Below are 16,213 nucleotides of genomic sequence, written 5' to 3' on the forward strand. Positions count from 1 at the left end.
AGCCACACCAAGTTTTTTATATTATTTGTGGCTACTATGAAGGGTGTAGTTTCCCTAATTTCTTTCTCAGCCCTTTTGTCTTTCACATACTACAGGGCTATTTATTTTTTATTTTTTGAGTTAATTAGTATCCAGCCACTTTCCTGATGGTGTTTATCAGCAGAAGGAGTTCTGGTTGAATTTTTTGGGATCATTCATGTATACTATCATATCATCTGCAAATAGTGACACTTTGACCTCTTCCTTTCTGATATCTATCCCCTTGATCTCCTTTAGTTGTCTTATTGCTCTAGCTAGAATTCAAGCACTATGTTGAAGAGAAGTATAGAGAGTGGGCTCCCTAGCCTTGTCCCTGATTTCAGTGGGATTGCTTTAAGTTTCTCTCCGTTTAGTTTGATGTTGGCTGTAGGCTTGCTGTATATTGCCTTTACTCTATTTAGGTATGTGCCTTGTATCTATCCAAAACTTTAAACCTGAAGAAGTGTTGGATTTTGTCAAATGCTTTTCAGAATCTAATGAGATGATCACTTGTTTTTTTGTTTTTCTTTCAATTAGTTCGTGTCGTGGATTACACTGATGGAAAGAATGTGGAGAACTGGAAAACCTCCTCCATTGCTGGTGACAGTGTGAACGTGTACGACCACTTTGGAAATTAATCTGGCGCTTTCTCAGACAACTGGGAGCAGCGCTACCTCAAGACACAGCTATACCCCTTTTGGGCAAATATCTGAAAGATGCTCAACTATGCAAGCACATTCACTCAAGTATGTTCATATCTGCTTTATTCATAATAGCCAGTACCTGGAAACAACCTAGATATCCCTAAACCAAAGAAATGGATGCAGAAATTGTTGTACACTTACATAGTGGAATGCAACTCAGCTATCAAAACCAAGGAAATCATGAAATTTTCAGGCAAAAGTGGGAACTAGAAAAGATCATCCTGAATGAGTCAACCCAGAAGCAGAAAGTCACACATGATATATACTGACTTATAAGTGGATATTAGCCATTTAACATAGGATAAGCATACTAAAATCTGCAGACCTAACAAAGTTAAACAACAAGTAAACTTAATTTTCTCATTCAAAAGGAAAACCAGGGTAGACAGCAGAAGTGGTAGAAGAGAGGGAACAGGACAGGAGCCTACCACAGATGTCCTCTAAAAGACTCCACCCAGCTGGGGATCAAAGCAGATGTTGAGACTCACAGCCAAACTTTGGACAGAGAACAGGGATTCTCTTAGAAGAAGAGGGATATAAAAGTATCCAGAGATGACAGGAGCCACACAAGGAGACCAATAAAGCCCCCCCCACTCAAAAGGTTGGGCCCATGGAGGACTACAGAGACTGCTCCATCAAAGACCATGCATGGAGAAGACCTAGTCCCCATGCTCAGATGTGGCACATAGAAAACTCAGTTTCCATGTGGGTCCCTAGTAAGAGCAGAAGAGACAGTCTCTGACATGAATTTGGTTCCCTGCTCCTTAATCACTATTCCCTGGTGGGGTAACCCAGACAGGCCACAGAGGAAGAGGATCCAGGCAGTCCTGATGGGACCAGGACTTCTCCTATCAGTGGACTAAAGAAGAGGGAAAGGGGAAAGGGAGGATGGAAGGGTGGAACAGGGAGGAGATCAGAGAGGGGGCTACAACTGGAATGCAAAGAATAAAGTGTAATAATAATAACGATAATGAAAAATAATGTAAAAAGACCCAAAATGTGTCTGGAACAGTGAAACCTCATCACCTGTCAGTAGGCACTTCACCTCCTGACTTCAAAATATGAAGCGGTAGTTAACAAAACAGCACAATATTTGCAAGAAACAGACCCATAGATCACCAGAATCCTTGATACTCTGTGGTAAACCCACACATCTACGAAGACATGATTTTCAATAAAGGTGCTGAGGTCACACACACAAAAAAAATGGGAAAGAACAGTGTTTTTTGGAAATACTGTCAGGGAAATTGAATAACCCTCAAAAAACAGCCATCAATAACAGTAAAGAGACCATCTTCAGAAAAGAAGAAAATGTTTGCCCACTCCACATCTGACAAGGGTTTGATATTTGAAGGAACTTAAGAAAAATAAACTACTTGATTTTACAGGTAATAAACCTAAATATACATCTATCAAGGAAAGCATACAAAGTGGCTAAGGAGTATACAAGAAAAAAAAATCTTAACATCACTAGTCATCAGGGAAATGCACATCAAAGCTACCAGAAGACAGCAGCTTACTCCATGGACTACTAGGTTTTAAAAATATACAGCATAAGCCAGAGGTTATTCAGGACTGGGTTTCTCTGTAAAGCCCCAGCTGACCTGGAACTGGCTCTGCAAACTAGGCTGGCCTTGAACTCACAGAGATCTGCCTGCTTCTGCCTCCTGAGTGCTGGGATTAAAGATACCCTCCAACACTACCCACCTTATGCTGTATATTTTTAAAACCTGGTAGAAATTATCTGAAAAGTTTTAGATATAAATAATAAATGTCTGAGTAAACGGATATTTCAAACCTGTTAACAAAATACATGTGGCACTCCAGAAACATCTATAATTTTAATATATCAGTTCCAATAAGTCTAATTTTAATTTCAAAACATAAATACATTAATATTAATAAAAACTCACTTGAATTTACTGTTCCTGGAATAGGATTCTATAATTAAATATTTGTCTCCACTTATTTCTAAAATGATAATTGCTGATAGCCAAAGCATGACTTAATTTGGAATGTTACATCATAACAAATATCTAGTGACAGAAAAAAATATTGCATACTTTCAGTTATGTCTGTCATGGTGGCTCGTTATGTTCTCTGTCTCTGCTGCTGTGGGCAACAGTGTTGATAGTGGGCTAGGCATCTGTGTTGATGATGGTTCAGGCACGTTCTCTGACTATTACAGGAATAAACCGAACACTGACCAAACACTCCCCCTCTTGGCTGCACATTGTAAGAGACCGCTGCCAATTAGAATTTATACACAATCTCTTTGAGCAATTGACCAAAATACTAGAACTTGCCTATTGTTTTCACTTTAAAGTCATGAGAGCAATAGATTATAATCTATCTCCATGAAGATCATATTCTCTATATTACAAAACTTACCATAGCTCCACAAACACTAGATTCATGCATTTAGATATTTAATTAACACATGCCCTGGGGTATAAAATAGGCATTTAAATTTTACAGCGTTCAGACAGAATTTTTTTTTGTATGTTTGTTTTTGTTTTTCAAGACAGGGATTCTCTGAGTAGCCTAGGCTGTCTTGGACTCACTGTCTTGGCCTCGAATTCACAGAGATCCACCTGCCTCAGCCTCCCAGAGAGCTGGGATTACAGTCAAGTGCCACCACACCAGACTTCAAACAGACTTCATAATCCTCGATTCAATTCTTGTTCTTCCTCTATTCTCTCACATATTTATACAAGTTTTCTTAAATGCTAGAACACTTAAGGTGTGTAAGATAAGTATTTTTTCTCCTTCTCCAAAGCTATCACTCAGGAAATCTTTCTGTTCTAAGCATAACCTTAAATCGCCCCCCCTTCTGTCTTTTTCATATAGTTATCATCTTCCATCCAGAGTAGTGTAGCAGTCTCTTCAATATGCTCTTTGGCTCTTGTTTTCTAAGGCAGCTCTTCCACATCCCAGTGAGAGAGCTCTATAGATTATAGATCAGATTCTCAAGCTTCTTTGGTTTATATATATCCTTGGATTGAGATGGTGCAGCACAAAACCCTTACAGGGTTATTTATTTATTTACATACTTACTTATTACTTACTTACATAATATATAATTACACTAAAAAAATCACATGTTACCAATTATATCTATAGGTCATTCTGCCACTGCCTAGTATTTTCCTATTTCCATTCCTCTCCCATCATGCAGTGCTGTCCGCCAGGAGAGCTGGATAAGTGTCTAAGTATTTTATTGTATTAATCCTTTAAAATAAGATCTTCGTTTCACCTTATATCTCAGTTGAATCTGCCTTAGGTATTATTTTGTTGTTATTTGTTGGTTTGTTGTTTTGGCATTCAAATTCTCTCTCCACTTACTGCCCTGGGCTCTGTGCTGTCTCCTCTGAAATCTGTTCCCAGTAAGACTCTTCATCTTGGGCTGGAGAAATGGCTCAGCAGTTCAGAGCATTTGCAGCTTGTTCAGAGGAGCCTGGTTCAGTTCCCCACACCCACATGGTGGCTTTGTCTGCCTGTAACTCTAGTTTTAACACACTCTCTGGCCTCCACAGGCAACAAGCACACAGGTAGGGTAGACACACACACAAGCAGAACACACATACACATAAAATAAAAATATACAATTTTTCTTTGAGAAAAGTATTATACTCATTTACCATAAAGAAAATGCTTGCCAGTGCTCTACTTTTATAACCATGTGATGTCAGAAGCTGTCCAGCATATGGAAACGTGTTTTCCTTCACTACTCTCTTCATGAAAGATTTTTCCAGATACCTTAGAAATTTTAATAAATAATATTTCCAAGTATTTCCATTGTACCTACTGTCTCTGTTATTCCATTATCCTATACCTTACCTTTTCTTTTGTAAAGAAACACAGCGAGCAGCAATGATGATACATGAAATGAAGCACAAAATGATGACTACAGTTGCAGGTGACATTAGTTTTGAAAAATGATTCATGATCCCTGAAAAATACAAACCAGAAATATTATTTTTCTGGTTACACTGCACTTCCATCTTGAGGCTTTGATTTGTAATAAATAAGTAAGTACTTTTTTTTTTACTGGCTACAATTTAATTGACATTCAAATTTACGTTATAAGATGCTTTCTCATTACCATGGAATGAAAAGTAAGATCCTAGAAAGCAGTTTCTTCTTCCCTTGAATATAATTAGGAAAGTGTGTGCATTTCAACAAGCAACATTGGCTTTACCTTTGACTGCACAGATGCAGTTCTATATAGTTTTTACTATTCTTTTTTAATAAGATGCTACATAATCATTTTAGATAGGTGAAGGAGTTTGAACATAGAGAATTTAACATTGAAATATAACCTCTTTTCTGAAGGCAATTCCAACAAAGCAGAATTTCATCGCCTGTTTACCTTAGCATTCTGAAGTCTGAAATGCATTCACTAATTTCAAAATCATCCAGAAATAGAGATCAAGGTATATAGTATAATATGCTTTGGGCAATAAAGCTCAATCAAAAGCTGGTGATCTACAGACAGCACAGAGTTGATGAAACCCTGCATGCTGAGTTCTTTGATGATCAATGGAAATCCAGGAATGCTTCATTTCATACAGGTATTTATAATTCCCAATAATGTATTCATATATCAGTGTGGTAATCCTCATAGCAATATAGTAACCAGCTCTCTGGTCTATGGAGTGACATTTTTTTTTTTTTGACGTTAGAGAACAGTTGACACTGTTCTGGTTGCTCCAGAATTCTCAGGTACTATTGAGTATATTTTGCCATAAATCCAAATAAAATGTTGGAAGGGAACTAGAAAGAAAGTTCAAAATCCCTTCCAGTTTAGAAAGTATATTGTTGAGAATCTGAGAGAAGAATAGTCTTGACAGTTGGAAAGCAGAGCAACCCCTTAGTTTGTAAAAGTTTTGAGTCTTGTGATTTTTGTTAGGATACTCCTGATATGTTCAAATGTTATTCAGTTTTATATGAGATTTAGTCTTATTGAATTACCCATAATATAGGCAATAATTATTGATTGTCACCAATATAATGATTCACTCAAGCATGTTAATTGATACAGCCATTAAGAAAAGCATCCAATGGGCGACTTCCACAGCAATTATCTGTATTAACTATGAGGACAATGACAGTATCGTTGGTTAGTCAAACAAGAAACAAACTGACAGAACAAGATTCTGAAGCTTGAAACAGATTAAAACTAGCTTGAAGGCAATGGTAATATTGGTAGAAACAAATTATCCTATTGACTGTAAAATATCAAATGAGTAAGAGGGTGTTAAGAAATAAATAATTAGAAATTAGAATAGAATGATTGAGATGTTATGAGAGTAAGATATGAGAATGAGTCAGTTACCATAACTGTACTTCCATTTCGTGTTCACAATGTTTACCCTAATATGTGGGATTATGAAAATAAAGCCAAAGTTTAGAACATGAACGTCATTGTTAGCCCTCTTTTGGAAGAGGTGATAGAAAAACACTTAATAAGAAACCCAGATCTAAGGGATTCCACTTGATCTAAGAGTATGATGAAGATCAAAAATGATAGTCTTGTACTACTGGAAATAAAGCCCATCAATGGATGGACAGAGTTATAAAGACGCATATTTTAAACTGTTTCTATTTTTACATCATTTTTACATCATTGTTAGAGATCAAACGCAGTGCCTTGCCCATGACAAGTAAGCACTTTCTCACTGAGCCATAGCCCTAGCCCTTTCCTTTCTATTCTTAACAAGACTTAGGACACTATGCCTACCATAAACACTCATATAGAACAAAAGTAAATGTACTTTGGAGGATGATATTATAAGATGATTCATTACAAAAAGTCTATGTACGATTCAACTCATATGAACATGACATAAGACATATGATACTTATGTATCATATGACATAAGATACTTCTGTCATTTGATACATATGACAGAATATATATATATGACATAAGATACTTCTTTATACCTATTATATGGCTATAATCATTTTTGATTATAGTATTGGCAGGATGCAAACAAAACCCAAACTTACATGGCTGCTGGGAACTTAAAACAGTTTGACCCATGGCAGCTCCTGAAAACACAGAACATTTAATCTACCATATAACCCACAAATCTACTTCTGGATGTATTATTACCAGGTAAATTAAAATACATGTTTAAATAAAACCTTGTGCATAAATGCTCAAAAAGAATATTTCATAGCAGCCAAAAATATAAATAATTCAAATAGCTTTCAAATGATGAATACATAAATGAAGTGTGGTGCATCTATATTATAGAATTCTTTTGACTCATATGAAAATTGAAGTATTGCTACATGTCGCCACATGGATTAACATTGAAAATTATGCTATGTGAAAGAAAGCATACCCAAATAGCCACATGGAGTAGTATTGTATTCAGGGAAGTATCCATAACCGATAAATCCATCAGCATAGAAAATAAGTTAGTGACTACCAGACAATGGGGAGGCCACTCCATTCATTCATTGAAAATTTTGCCACTGCTAGAAGGTGTTTGGTTTCTTCAGGGAGTGGCAGAAATCTCCTGTAATTACACAGTAGTGATTATTGAAGAGTACTTAGAAAACACCAACCTTCAAATCATACTCATTAATAGGGCAAATTCTATCCTTATAAAAGCTATTTTCTAAGGATAAAAAGAGCTCATAAAGATGTTCTATGATGTTTTTACAAAAGGCTGTTAACCTTGTAAATATATTAAAAGTAATTGACTTGAATACTATCAATGAATTAGTTGTTTAGTGTGTCGATAGCATAAAAATAAAATTGTTGAAAACAAGTGGAAAACCTAGAAACTTAATCGTGTGTGCAATTTCATGGATGTACAACAGAAACCAGCATAAACAATGAAATAAAAGAGTGGAAGACTATGTAGACACTTATTTGAAGAAATAAGAATCATTTCCCTTCAGGAGTAATAAAAAAATAGTACCCTTCAGATTGAAGATATTTAGAAAGGCTGTACCAGTAATATAGGCCTGCCATTACAGCTAATGGGAAGCTGGAGCAAAAAGACTGAAAATTGCTATCAGGCCTGGGCTATAGAGTGAGACGAGAAAGTTCAAGGTCAAAGCAGGCAACTTAATAAGTTCCTAAAAAAATTAAGAAAGAAAACCAGAAAGAAAGAAAGAAAGAAAGAAAGAAAGAAAGAAAGAAAGAAAGACCAAGACAGAGACAGAGAGAAAATGAGGAAACAGAGAGACACAGAGAGAGAGAGGGTTAGAGGGAGGGAGCAAGGGAGGAAGGGAATAGAAGAGAAGGGAAGTGAAGGGAAAGGAAGGGCAAAAAGAGATATGTCCAATTCTATTTTGTAGTACTACCCCAGCATGTACAAGGCCCCTGGCTTGTTTCGTCCCTACTCAACCCCCCTCTTTGAAAAAGGACATTTGGAAAACCCTAAAGCCCCAAGTGGGATATAAATAAGTGAAACATTAGAGCAAATAATACTGGAACTGGTGAAAAGGACAAACAAAGACAATAGGGACAGGGCAGTGAAGGAGGAAGACAAATTAAAACAAAGTATAATGGCACATAAATATGGAAATTCCATGATGAAATCTAATTCTTTGCATGATAACAAAAGAGAAAGTTAATTGCCAATGCAACAGTATCAAAAGGTGCAACCTTCAAGACAAGCTTAGGGCATGATGGCAGTCCCTTGTGAGTAGATTAAGGTCATTCTAATGGGAAAGTGTGATAGCATTACTGGCTGAGGGATTTTCAGCTCCCTTTCTTTCTCATGTGCACACTACCATGCAGTGCTTTCCAATTAGTGACCACTACTGTGTTACATGTGGGTCCCCAGCCACCCAGGCAAGTTCTTAAGTCAACTAAATTTGTACAGTTTATGATTCATAAATGAAAGAAATGTAAGGAGAAATCATATAAGTTACCAGGGTTAAAAGTGTTGCTAATTTGGAACCAGCATAAACAATGAAATAAAAGAGTGGAAGGCTATGCAGACACTTATTTGAAGAAATAAGAATCATTTTCCTTCAGGAATAATAAAAAAATAGTACCCTTCAGATTGAAGATATTTAGAAAGGCCGTACCAGTAATATAGGCCTGCCATTACAGCTAATGGGAAGCTGGAACAAAAAGACTGAAAATTGCTATCAGGCCTGGGCTATAGAGTGAGACGAGAAAGTTCAAATTAGCAAAAACAAAGCAGAAAAAATTTGGTGTAGACAAGAACTTTCTGAGCAGAAGTCCAACAACACAGGAAATAGCCCAAGAGCAAACAGACGGGACTGTGTGAAATAGAAAACTTTCCTCACAGTCACAGAATTTTTCAGAACTCATGGCCCATGGCTTCATTTCATTTCAGACATGGGCTAACACCAAGAATTTACAAAGAATTGCAAAACAAACAGATGAACAAACAAACAAAACCCCCAAATTCAAGTTTTAAAAATGGGCTAACAAAATGAAGGTTTTGTTTTATTTTGTTTTGTTTTTTAGGCAGGATCTCTCTCTATAGCTCTAGTTGTCATGATGCACCCTATGTAGACCAGGTTGGCCCTGAACTCACAAAGATACTTGTTTTTCACCTCCCAGGTGATGGAATTAAGGATGTGTGCTACTATGCCTGGCTTCAGTGTTTGATTCCTTAATCTTATGTGTATTGGTTTACTTCTTCAGAAATAGGTTTTTTTAAAGATAAATATCTCTCCTCTCACTTTCTCTTATGTGTGTATATGTGTGCAAGTTTTTTTTGCATTTGTAAGTGCATGCATATATGTGTGTATGTTTGTTTGTGTGCATGTGTTGTGAGTGTATGCATGTGTGTGTAAATGTATATGTCATGGAAGCTAGATATCAACCAGAATTGCTGTTCAACTTGTGTTTCTGTTAGCATTATTTTCTTTATCTTAGAGACTTTCACTGATTAGGGTAACTGATTAGGTTATTTGGCCAGTGATTCCCAGAGTTTTTGCCTTCCCATGCCTGTCCAACATTGGGATCACAAGCACACACACATGCTTGGCTATTTATGTCAGTGCTGGGCTTCTAACTTGGGATTCCATGCTTTCATGGCAAGCCTTCTACAAACTATGCTATTTTCCCAGCATCAAGTGTTCCCTTTGATTATCCTGTCACATTTACTCACTTTCTTGATGTAATGGCAGAGGAACTATCTTCTCTTCATGTCTTAGCGGGTGAGTCATGGACACAACCAGGTTATGGAGACCCAAGGACATCACAGTTTTCAAAGAGATGTTGTAGCTTTTAGTGACAGTCACTGTGGTATTGCGGTTCTGAACAGAATACTCTTCTGTGGACACTATAGCTTGTGAAGGGTGAATTGAGATTCCAGGGGCAGGCTTTCCCAGAGCTGAACAATGAAGATGATGGAGATCTTCAGAGCCAGGAACAGACTGGAGTTCAGTTACTAACTCAGATACAGCTAAGGCAGAAAGAAAAGCAAAATTAATACAAAAGCAAGTTATACTAAACACTCTGCTGTTAAAGAATGGCTTTCCTAACTTGTATGACACATAATTGCTGAAAGCATATTCCTGACAGATACCTCCCTATACATGTCGTAAACCTTCCAATACCTGTTCCCCTGTCCACTCACTGCTGTCTCAATGTCCAAGTGATTGTACATTATATTACACACATCCAAGCACTTCACACTTAGGCTGCACAAGAAGGAACTCTGGTGTTCTCACTAGTCCTGTGACATTGTACTCATTTCAAGACTAGAGAGACCTAATTCTCTTAGTTTTCACCTTCCCTTGTTCTTCTCTGCTGTCTGCTTTCTCTTATCTTCTCCTCACTTTAATAGCAAAGTTCCGATTCTGTTTTGGGGTTTCCTCCACTTAATGGAGACCAATATAGCATACTGTGATGAAGTGATGTGAGGTAGGGGAAGGTCCTGCCTTAACACACAGTCTCCATTGGTCTTCACGGTGTTTTTTTTTTTTTTTTTTTTTTTTTTCTTTCTAAGTAACTTGGACTCATCACCATCAGCTTCTCCTTGCCAAACTTTCTTCCCTTGGACAGTGTTCTTAAAAGCTACAACTTCACAATGTCTACCCCTATAATAGTATCATAGAGAAAGGGTTTAAATACTTAAAATGTTAAGACAGGTTTGTCCTCCATGGCTGCCATATGGAAAAGTGTTCATCAGACACTTGTAGCAGGTTTTATCTTCAAATGTCACTTTCTGGATAGTTATGAAGGAGGCGCTGGGTTCCAGGATCTTGCAGTGTAGCCTGTTTACATATGGTGGGAGGATCTTTTCCCCGTATTTGCGACTGTAAGTGCCAATATTTTGAGGCAAAGAGCCTTGGATCTTTTGCCAGGTGATTTGCTCAACATTTGCCAGACTTGTCAAGTTGCAGAAGATGGTCACGTCTCCTCTGAGGAATGCAGTCTCATAATCGTTATGTTTTATCGTCAGCAATGACTCTGAAAATGAGGTCCATTTTTAAGGGATATATTCGTTCATACATCTGCAGTATATTCTATCAACAATTGTCTCTCTGCCTCATGATTACCAGCTTAGTTGCCTCCTCTGCTCCATAAAAAATGAGGCCTGTGTACTGACACACTCCAGACTGAGGAAGTAAGAATGTGCATTCAAGACCAACCAACGATCCATAGTTGAGACTGTGTCTCACCAAAAAGGAAAATGCTGAGTATCCTATGTACAGTATCAGTTGTCTGGCACATTCAAGGCCTTTATGGAGTAGGAGAAAGACAGACAAATAGACAGACACACCCACCCACACACAGAGGGAGAGAGAGAAGACAGAGAGACAGAGAGTAAGAGAGACAGGCAGGTACACACAGGGTGAGGAACTGATTGAGAGAGATATAATTCTTATACTTTATCCTCTGTGAATACTCGGAAAATGAGGTCCAGTTTTTACAGAAAAATAGATCCACACTACCCCAGAGTTACTAATAGCACTTCTTTTTGCCTTATGACTATGATTTTATCTGCCCTTTCTGCATAATAGGAAATGACACTCTCCAGGCTCAGGATGTAAGACTACAAGCAACTTGGTATCAAATAGTCTTCCAAATAAATGTAGTGAATCTAAGCTGTACAAAAGCATAAAATATGTCTCAAACAAATGTGGCAGTTTTGCTGTTAGAGAAACACTATGTTGGTAAAGAAATACTACTGTGTTCATGCTTTACATGGGCTGTTCTGTAGTACTGGGGTCTTCTAGCAATCTTTTACTTTCCTGCACCTCAGTGTTTCATGTCCATGATAGGCTTAACTAATGTTTCTTGCCTCACAGTATTGAATAAAATGAGAACATGAGGTCATGTGACAATTTAAAGTAACCACAAACGTTATAATTTGCTTAAGTAGTTTGTTCTTTGCTTTCAGGGAAGGATTGAACAATACACATGAAAAACCAAACTTTCCAAAAAAAAAAAAAGGAACAACCCAACTGTCCATCAATGCTTTCACAACAGTTTCTGTACTGCTTTGTCCCTCATCATCACTTGCCCCCATGTTCTCTTGTCTATAGTTTTACCTCTTTCCTGAGAGAAGAATCCCCCCATTGTGCATTTTTTCATTAATTACACTTTATTCACTTTGTATCCCCCCATATGCCCCTCCCCAAGTCCATTGATAGAGGAGGTCCTTTTCTCCTTCCTTCTGATCTTAGTCTATCATATCCCATCAGGAGTGGATGCATTGTCATCTGTGGTGTAGTAAGGCTGCTCCCCCCCCAGGGGGGGTGATCAAAGAGCAGGCCAATCAGATTATGTCAGAGGCAGTGACTCTTCCCATTACTATGTAACCCACTTGGACACAAAACTGCTATGGGCTACATCTGTGGAGGGGTTCTAGGTTATCTCCATGAATAGTCCTTGGTTGGAGTATGAGTCTCTGGGAAGTTCCCTGTGTTCAAATTTTCTGGTTCTGTTGCTCTCCTTGTGGAGTTCCTGTCCTCTACAGCTCTTACTATTTTCCACATCTTATATAAGATTCCATCACTTGCTGGTAAGATGGAACCCAGGATCTCCATCATGCCCAGAAGCTTTATCACTAAACCCCAGCCCCTCTTCTGTGTTTACCTTGGTTTTTGTTTCCTCTCCTCAAGTATTTTCTAGAGATATAATTCTAGGTTTTCAGTTACATTTTTGGTCAGGGTATGTGCCCATGAGTGGAGATAATCACACAGGATAGAAGAGGTCTTGGATCCCCTAGAGCTTGATTTACTAGTAATTGTAAGTCTCCTGTTGTAGGGACTTAGAACAGAACTTGGAGCCTCAATGGATTGTTATTTACTCTTGAATCTTAACTACTGAGCCACCTCATGAGACTGTTCACCCCAGTTCTTAAAGAGCACCGGTTATTACCTTAACCTGAAGAAAACTGGTGGGTTAAATGCTGTTATTTCAGTCACTCATAATGAGCAGAAAATAAAGACATTCGTTAAGTTCTTAAATTAGGTCAGCTTGTAATAATAGGCAAATACATAAAGCAAATTATTTGTTGGCTTGCCCAATAACAAAAAAAGTCTTAATGAACAAAGGAGTCATGAAGCAAGTCAGTCTTAAATGTAAAACATGTGTACATTGCTGTACTGTGAACACAGGCATAATTCAAAGAAACAGACAGATACTGTAAGGAGAGTCTTTGCTTCTAGCAGGTTTTCTTTTTTTTTTTTTTTTTTCACTGCAGTTTATTCAGGAACATTGAACAATCCTCGGACCCCGGGGAAAGCCAGCCCACAGCTTAAATAGCCTCTGGGTAGCCAACCCAGGCGTGCCACGGGGGCAATGCAGATAGGTCCACATACATGGAAGCAAGCCAGATCCTCGGCCTTAGCCAAATGTGGAGTTGTTCGTGACAGACAGCACTCACCATCGGGAAGGTGGAAGGCGGAAACCAGCTCCATCTTTAAGGCATAGCATTCCGCAGCTCTCTACAGTTCCCCCTTTTTGTTTTAGACGCATCAGGCAAGAGTAGAGGTCTGATCTCTGATATTAGAAATAAATTGGGACTTTGTACAGATGTTCATTTAGGTGTCATCCACCCAAAGAGCATCAGACCCGTCCAATACCTTTTTCTCAGAGGCGGGACCTGGGGCATCAACCCGCATGCAATCAGACATGCTCTTCTCTGGGTCCAAAGCGGCTGACCCTGAGTGCAGTGCTTAGCCTCGCATCCTGAGCGTATCATTTTAGCTTTTTATGGTATCCAACCATGCTTGGGGAGAATGTCCTGCTTCAATTGCTGTAAAGGCCTGAATGAGCAGGTTTTCTAATTTACAATTACATAAAAGAGACAAAGAGGAAGCTATCAGCTTCAGCAAGTTGTACATACCTCAGAAGCTGTATACCTGCCTTCATTCTCACCCTGCTCCCATTTTCTATAGCCATTGTTTCAAATATGCTACCATTACATGATTTGCTAGCTGAGTGATTATATGCATCTGTGATTAACACACAGAACCACGCACACATCCCTTTTAACTACCTGGCTAAAAACAAATGTCCTGTAACATGGTATTTGTTTGCTATTGGCATCCCAATAAATATTTGTAAAATGACATAAAGACTTACCTGATTCTTGTGTGCAGAGAAGAAGCAATAAATGAAGGAGAATGCATTGGAGTGAAAAGTCCATTGAATTTACTGGTGAAAGTTTCACTAACAGTCACAATATCTTCTTTGCTAGCTGAACTTCCAAAAAGGAGACTGTACTGTACTTTCTTTCTACTTAGCCACCCAAAAGTTAGTCATCTACTTCGTTTTTCTTCAATCTTTAAACTCATTGGCTTATTTCCAACAACTGCCTGAGTTTTATATAACTTAATCAAGACTTACTCATAAAGAATGTCATCAATGTCAGGCAGTGGTGGTGCATGCCTTTAATCCCACCACTCAACAAAACAGAGGCAGGTGGATCACTGAGTTCAATTGAAGGCCAGCCTGGTCTACAGAGTGAGTTCCAAGACATCCAAGGCTGCACTAACAAACCCTGTCTTGAGAGAGAGAGAGAGAGAGAGAGAGAGAGAGAGAGAGAGAGAGAGAGAGGAGGAGGAGGGGACATTAAAAATAAATAACTAAAGAATGACTGCTGGGAAGATGATGGAACCAGCCATCAATATATAGGCAAAGTAAGCCAGCCTGAGAAAGACAAAAGTCAAATTTTCTCCTATTTGTGTATCTTAGATTTGGTACAGATATGTAAACCATATGTATGCATCTCTCTATATATAACTTGAAAGTAGAAAGAGTCTGTAGAAAGGAAAGACAGTAGTGAGAAGCCAAAAGGAAAAAAATGAGAAGAGACAGAAAGGAGAGGTATGGGAGGTAAGTATGGTCAAACTACATAGTCCACTCAAAACAAAGTCTTTATGAGACCCACTCAATGAGCAAGTGTCAATATCAATAATCTTCCTGTAAGTCAAATATATACATGTTATTTTCTTTAGTAATCGAATTCTGTCTCTAGTATAAAATATGCATTCAGTCCTTTTAATTTCCATCTAAATGTTTAGTCAGAAATTATCTTTTTTTAAAATTTATTGACTTTACATCTGGATCTTACCCCCTCACTCATCTTAGCCCAGTCTCACCCTCCCTCCCTCTTTCCTCTGTCCTAGTCCTCTGAAAAGACTAGACCTTCCCCCCCCTACCAATTGATCCCAGCCTATCAAGTCTCATTAGGATTGCCTGCTTCCTCTTTCTCTGTGGCCTAGCAAAGCTGCCCAGCCAAGGGGAAGTGATCAAAGAGCAGGCAACAGAGTCAATGTCCTAGAAAGCTCCTGGTCCCCTTACCAGGGAACTGACATGGAGATTAAGCTACCTCAGAGCAGGGGTTCTAAGTCCTCTCCATGCATGGTTCTTGGTTAGTGCATCAGCCTCCACAAGCCACCCTGGGCTCAGATTTTTGGCTCTTTTGGCCTTTTCCTGGAGCTCCTATCTTCTTTGGATCCTATTATCCCCCTCCTCTTCCATTATACTCCCTGTGTTCTGCCCAAAGTTTGGGTGTGAGTCTCAGCATCAGCTTTGATCCCCTGGTGGGTGAAGTCTTTCAAATGACATCTATAGTAGGCTCCCATCCTGTTCCTTCTCTTCAACTGCCTCAGTCATTTCTTTTATTTGCCTTTCTGAATGAGAATTAAACATCTTCCCTAGTGTGCTCCTTGTTGCTTAATATCTTTAGATCTGTGAATTGTAGTGTGGTTATCCTGTTTTATATAGTGAATAACCGCTTATAAATGAGTACATATCATGCTTGTCTTTCTGGGACTGGGTTACCTCACTCAAAATGATCTTGTCCAGATCCATCCATTTGCCCGCAAAATTCAAGATGTCTTTATTTTTAATAGCTGGATAGTATTCCATTGTGTAAATGTACCACAGTTTCTTTATCCATTCTTCAGCTGAAGGATATCTGAGTTGTTTCCAATTTCTGACTATGATGAATAAAGCCGCCATGAACATGGATGAGCAAGTGTCCTTGCTGTATGGTGGAACATCTTTATATGACCAG

The 16,213-nt window shown here is 38.4% G+C and overlaps 1 protein-coding gene across 1 annotated transcript; it reads right to left on the reverse strand.

Moving 5' to 3' along the window:
• Window positions 1–2,787: 2,787 nt before the first annotated feature.
• LOC132648506 (OX-2 membrane glycoprotein-like) lies at window positions 2,788–14,338 on the reverse strand. The gene is made up of 5 exons (XM_060370109.1): window positions 14,275–14,338; window positions 10,810–11,148; window positions 9,842–10,138; window positions 7,305–7,357; window positions 2,788–2,901 (listed from the first exon to the last, which is right to left on the reverse strand). Exons 1-5 carry the CDS (start codon window positions 14,336–14,338, stop codon window positions 2,788–2,790), a joined length of 867 nt encoding a protein of 288 aa, XP_060226092.1.
• Window positions 14,339–16,213: the final 1,875 nt, after the last annotated feature.

This window comes from Meriones unguiculatus, chromosome 17 (genome assembly GCF_030254825.1).
Source record: "Meriones unguiculatus strain TT.TT164.6M chromosome 17, Bangor_MerUng_6.1, whole genome shotgun sequence".
In the NCBI taxonomy this organism is placed as follows: Eukaryota; Metazoa; Chordata; class Mammalia; order Rodentia; family Muridae; genus Meriones; species Meriones unguiculatus.

Excerpts from the sequence above, each read along its gene's own strand:
- LOC132648506 (XM_060370109.1), bottom strand. The coding sequence starts at position 14,338 with ATGGACTTTTCACTCCAATGCATTCTCCTTCATTTATTGCTTCTTCTC. Across the intron at positions 11,149-14,274 it reads TCTCTGCACACAAGAATCAG|AGTCATTGCTGACGATAAAA; the intron begins GTAAGTCTTTAT and ends CCTCATTTTCAG. Across the intron at positions 7,358-9,841 it reads TCTGCCATTACATCAAGAAA|AAAATAGCTTTTATAAGGAT; the intron begins GTGAGTAAATGT and ends TTTTATCCTTAG.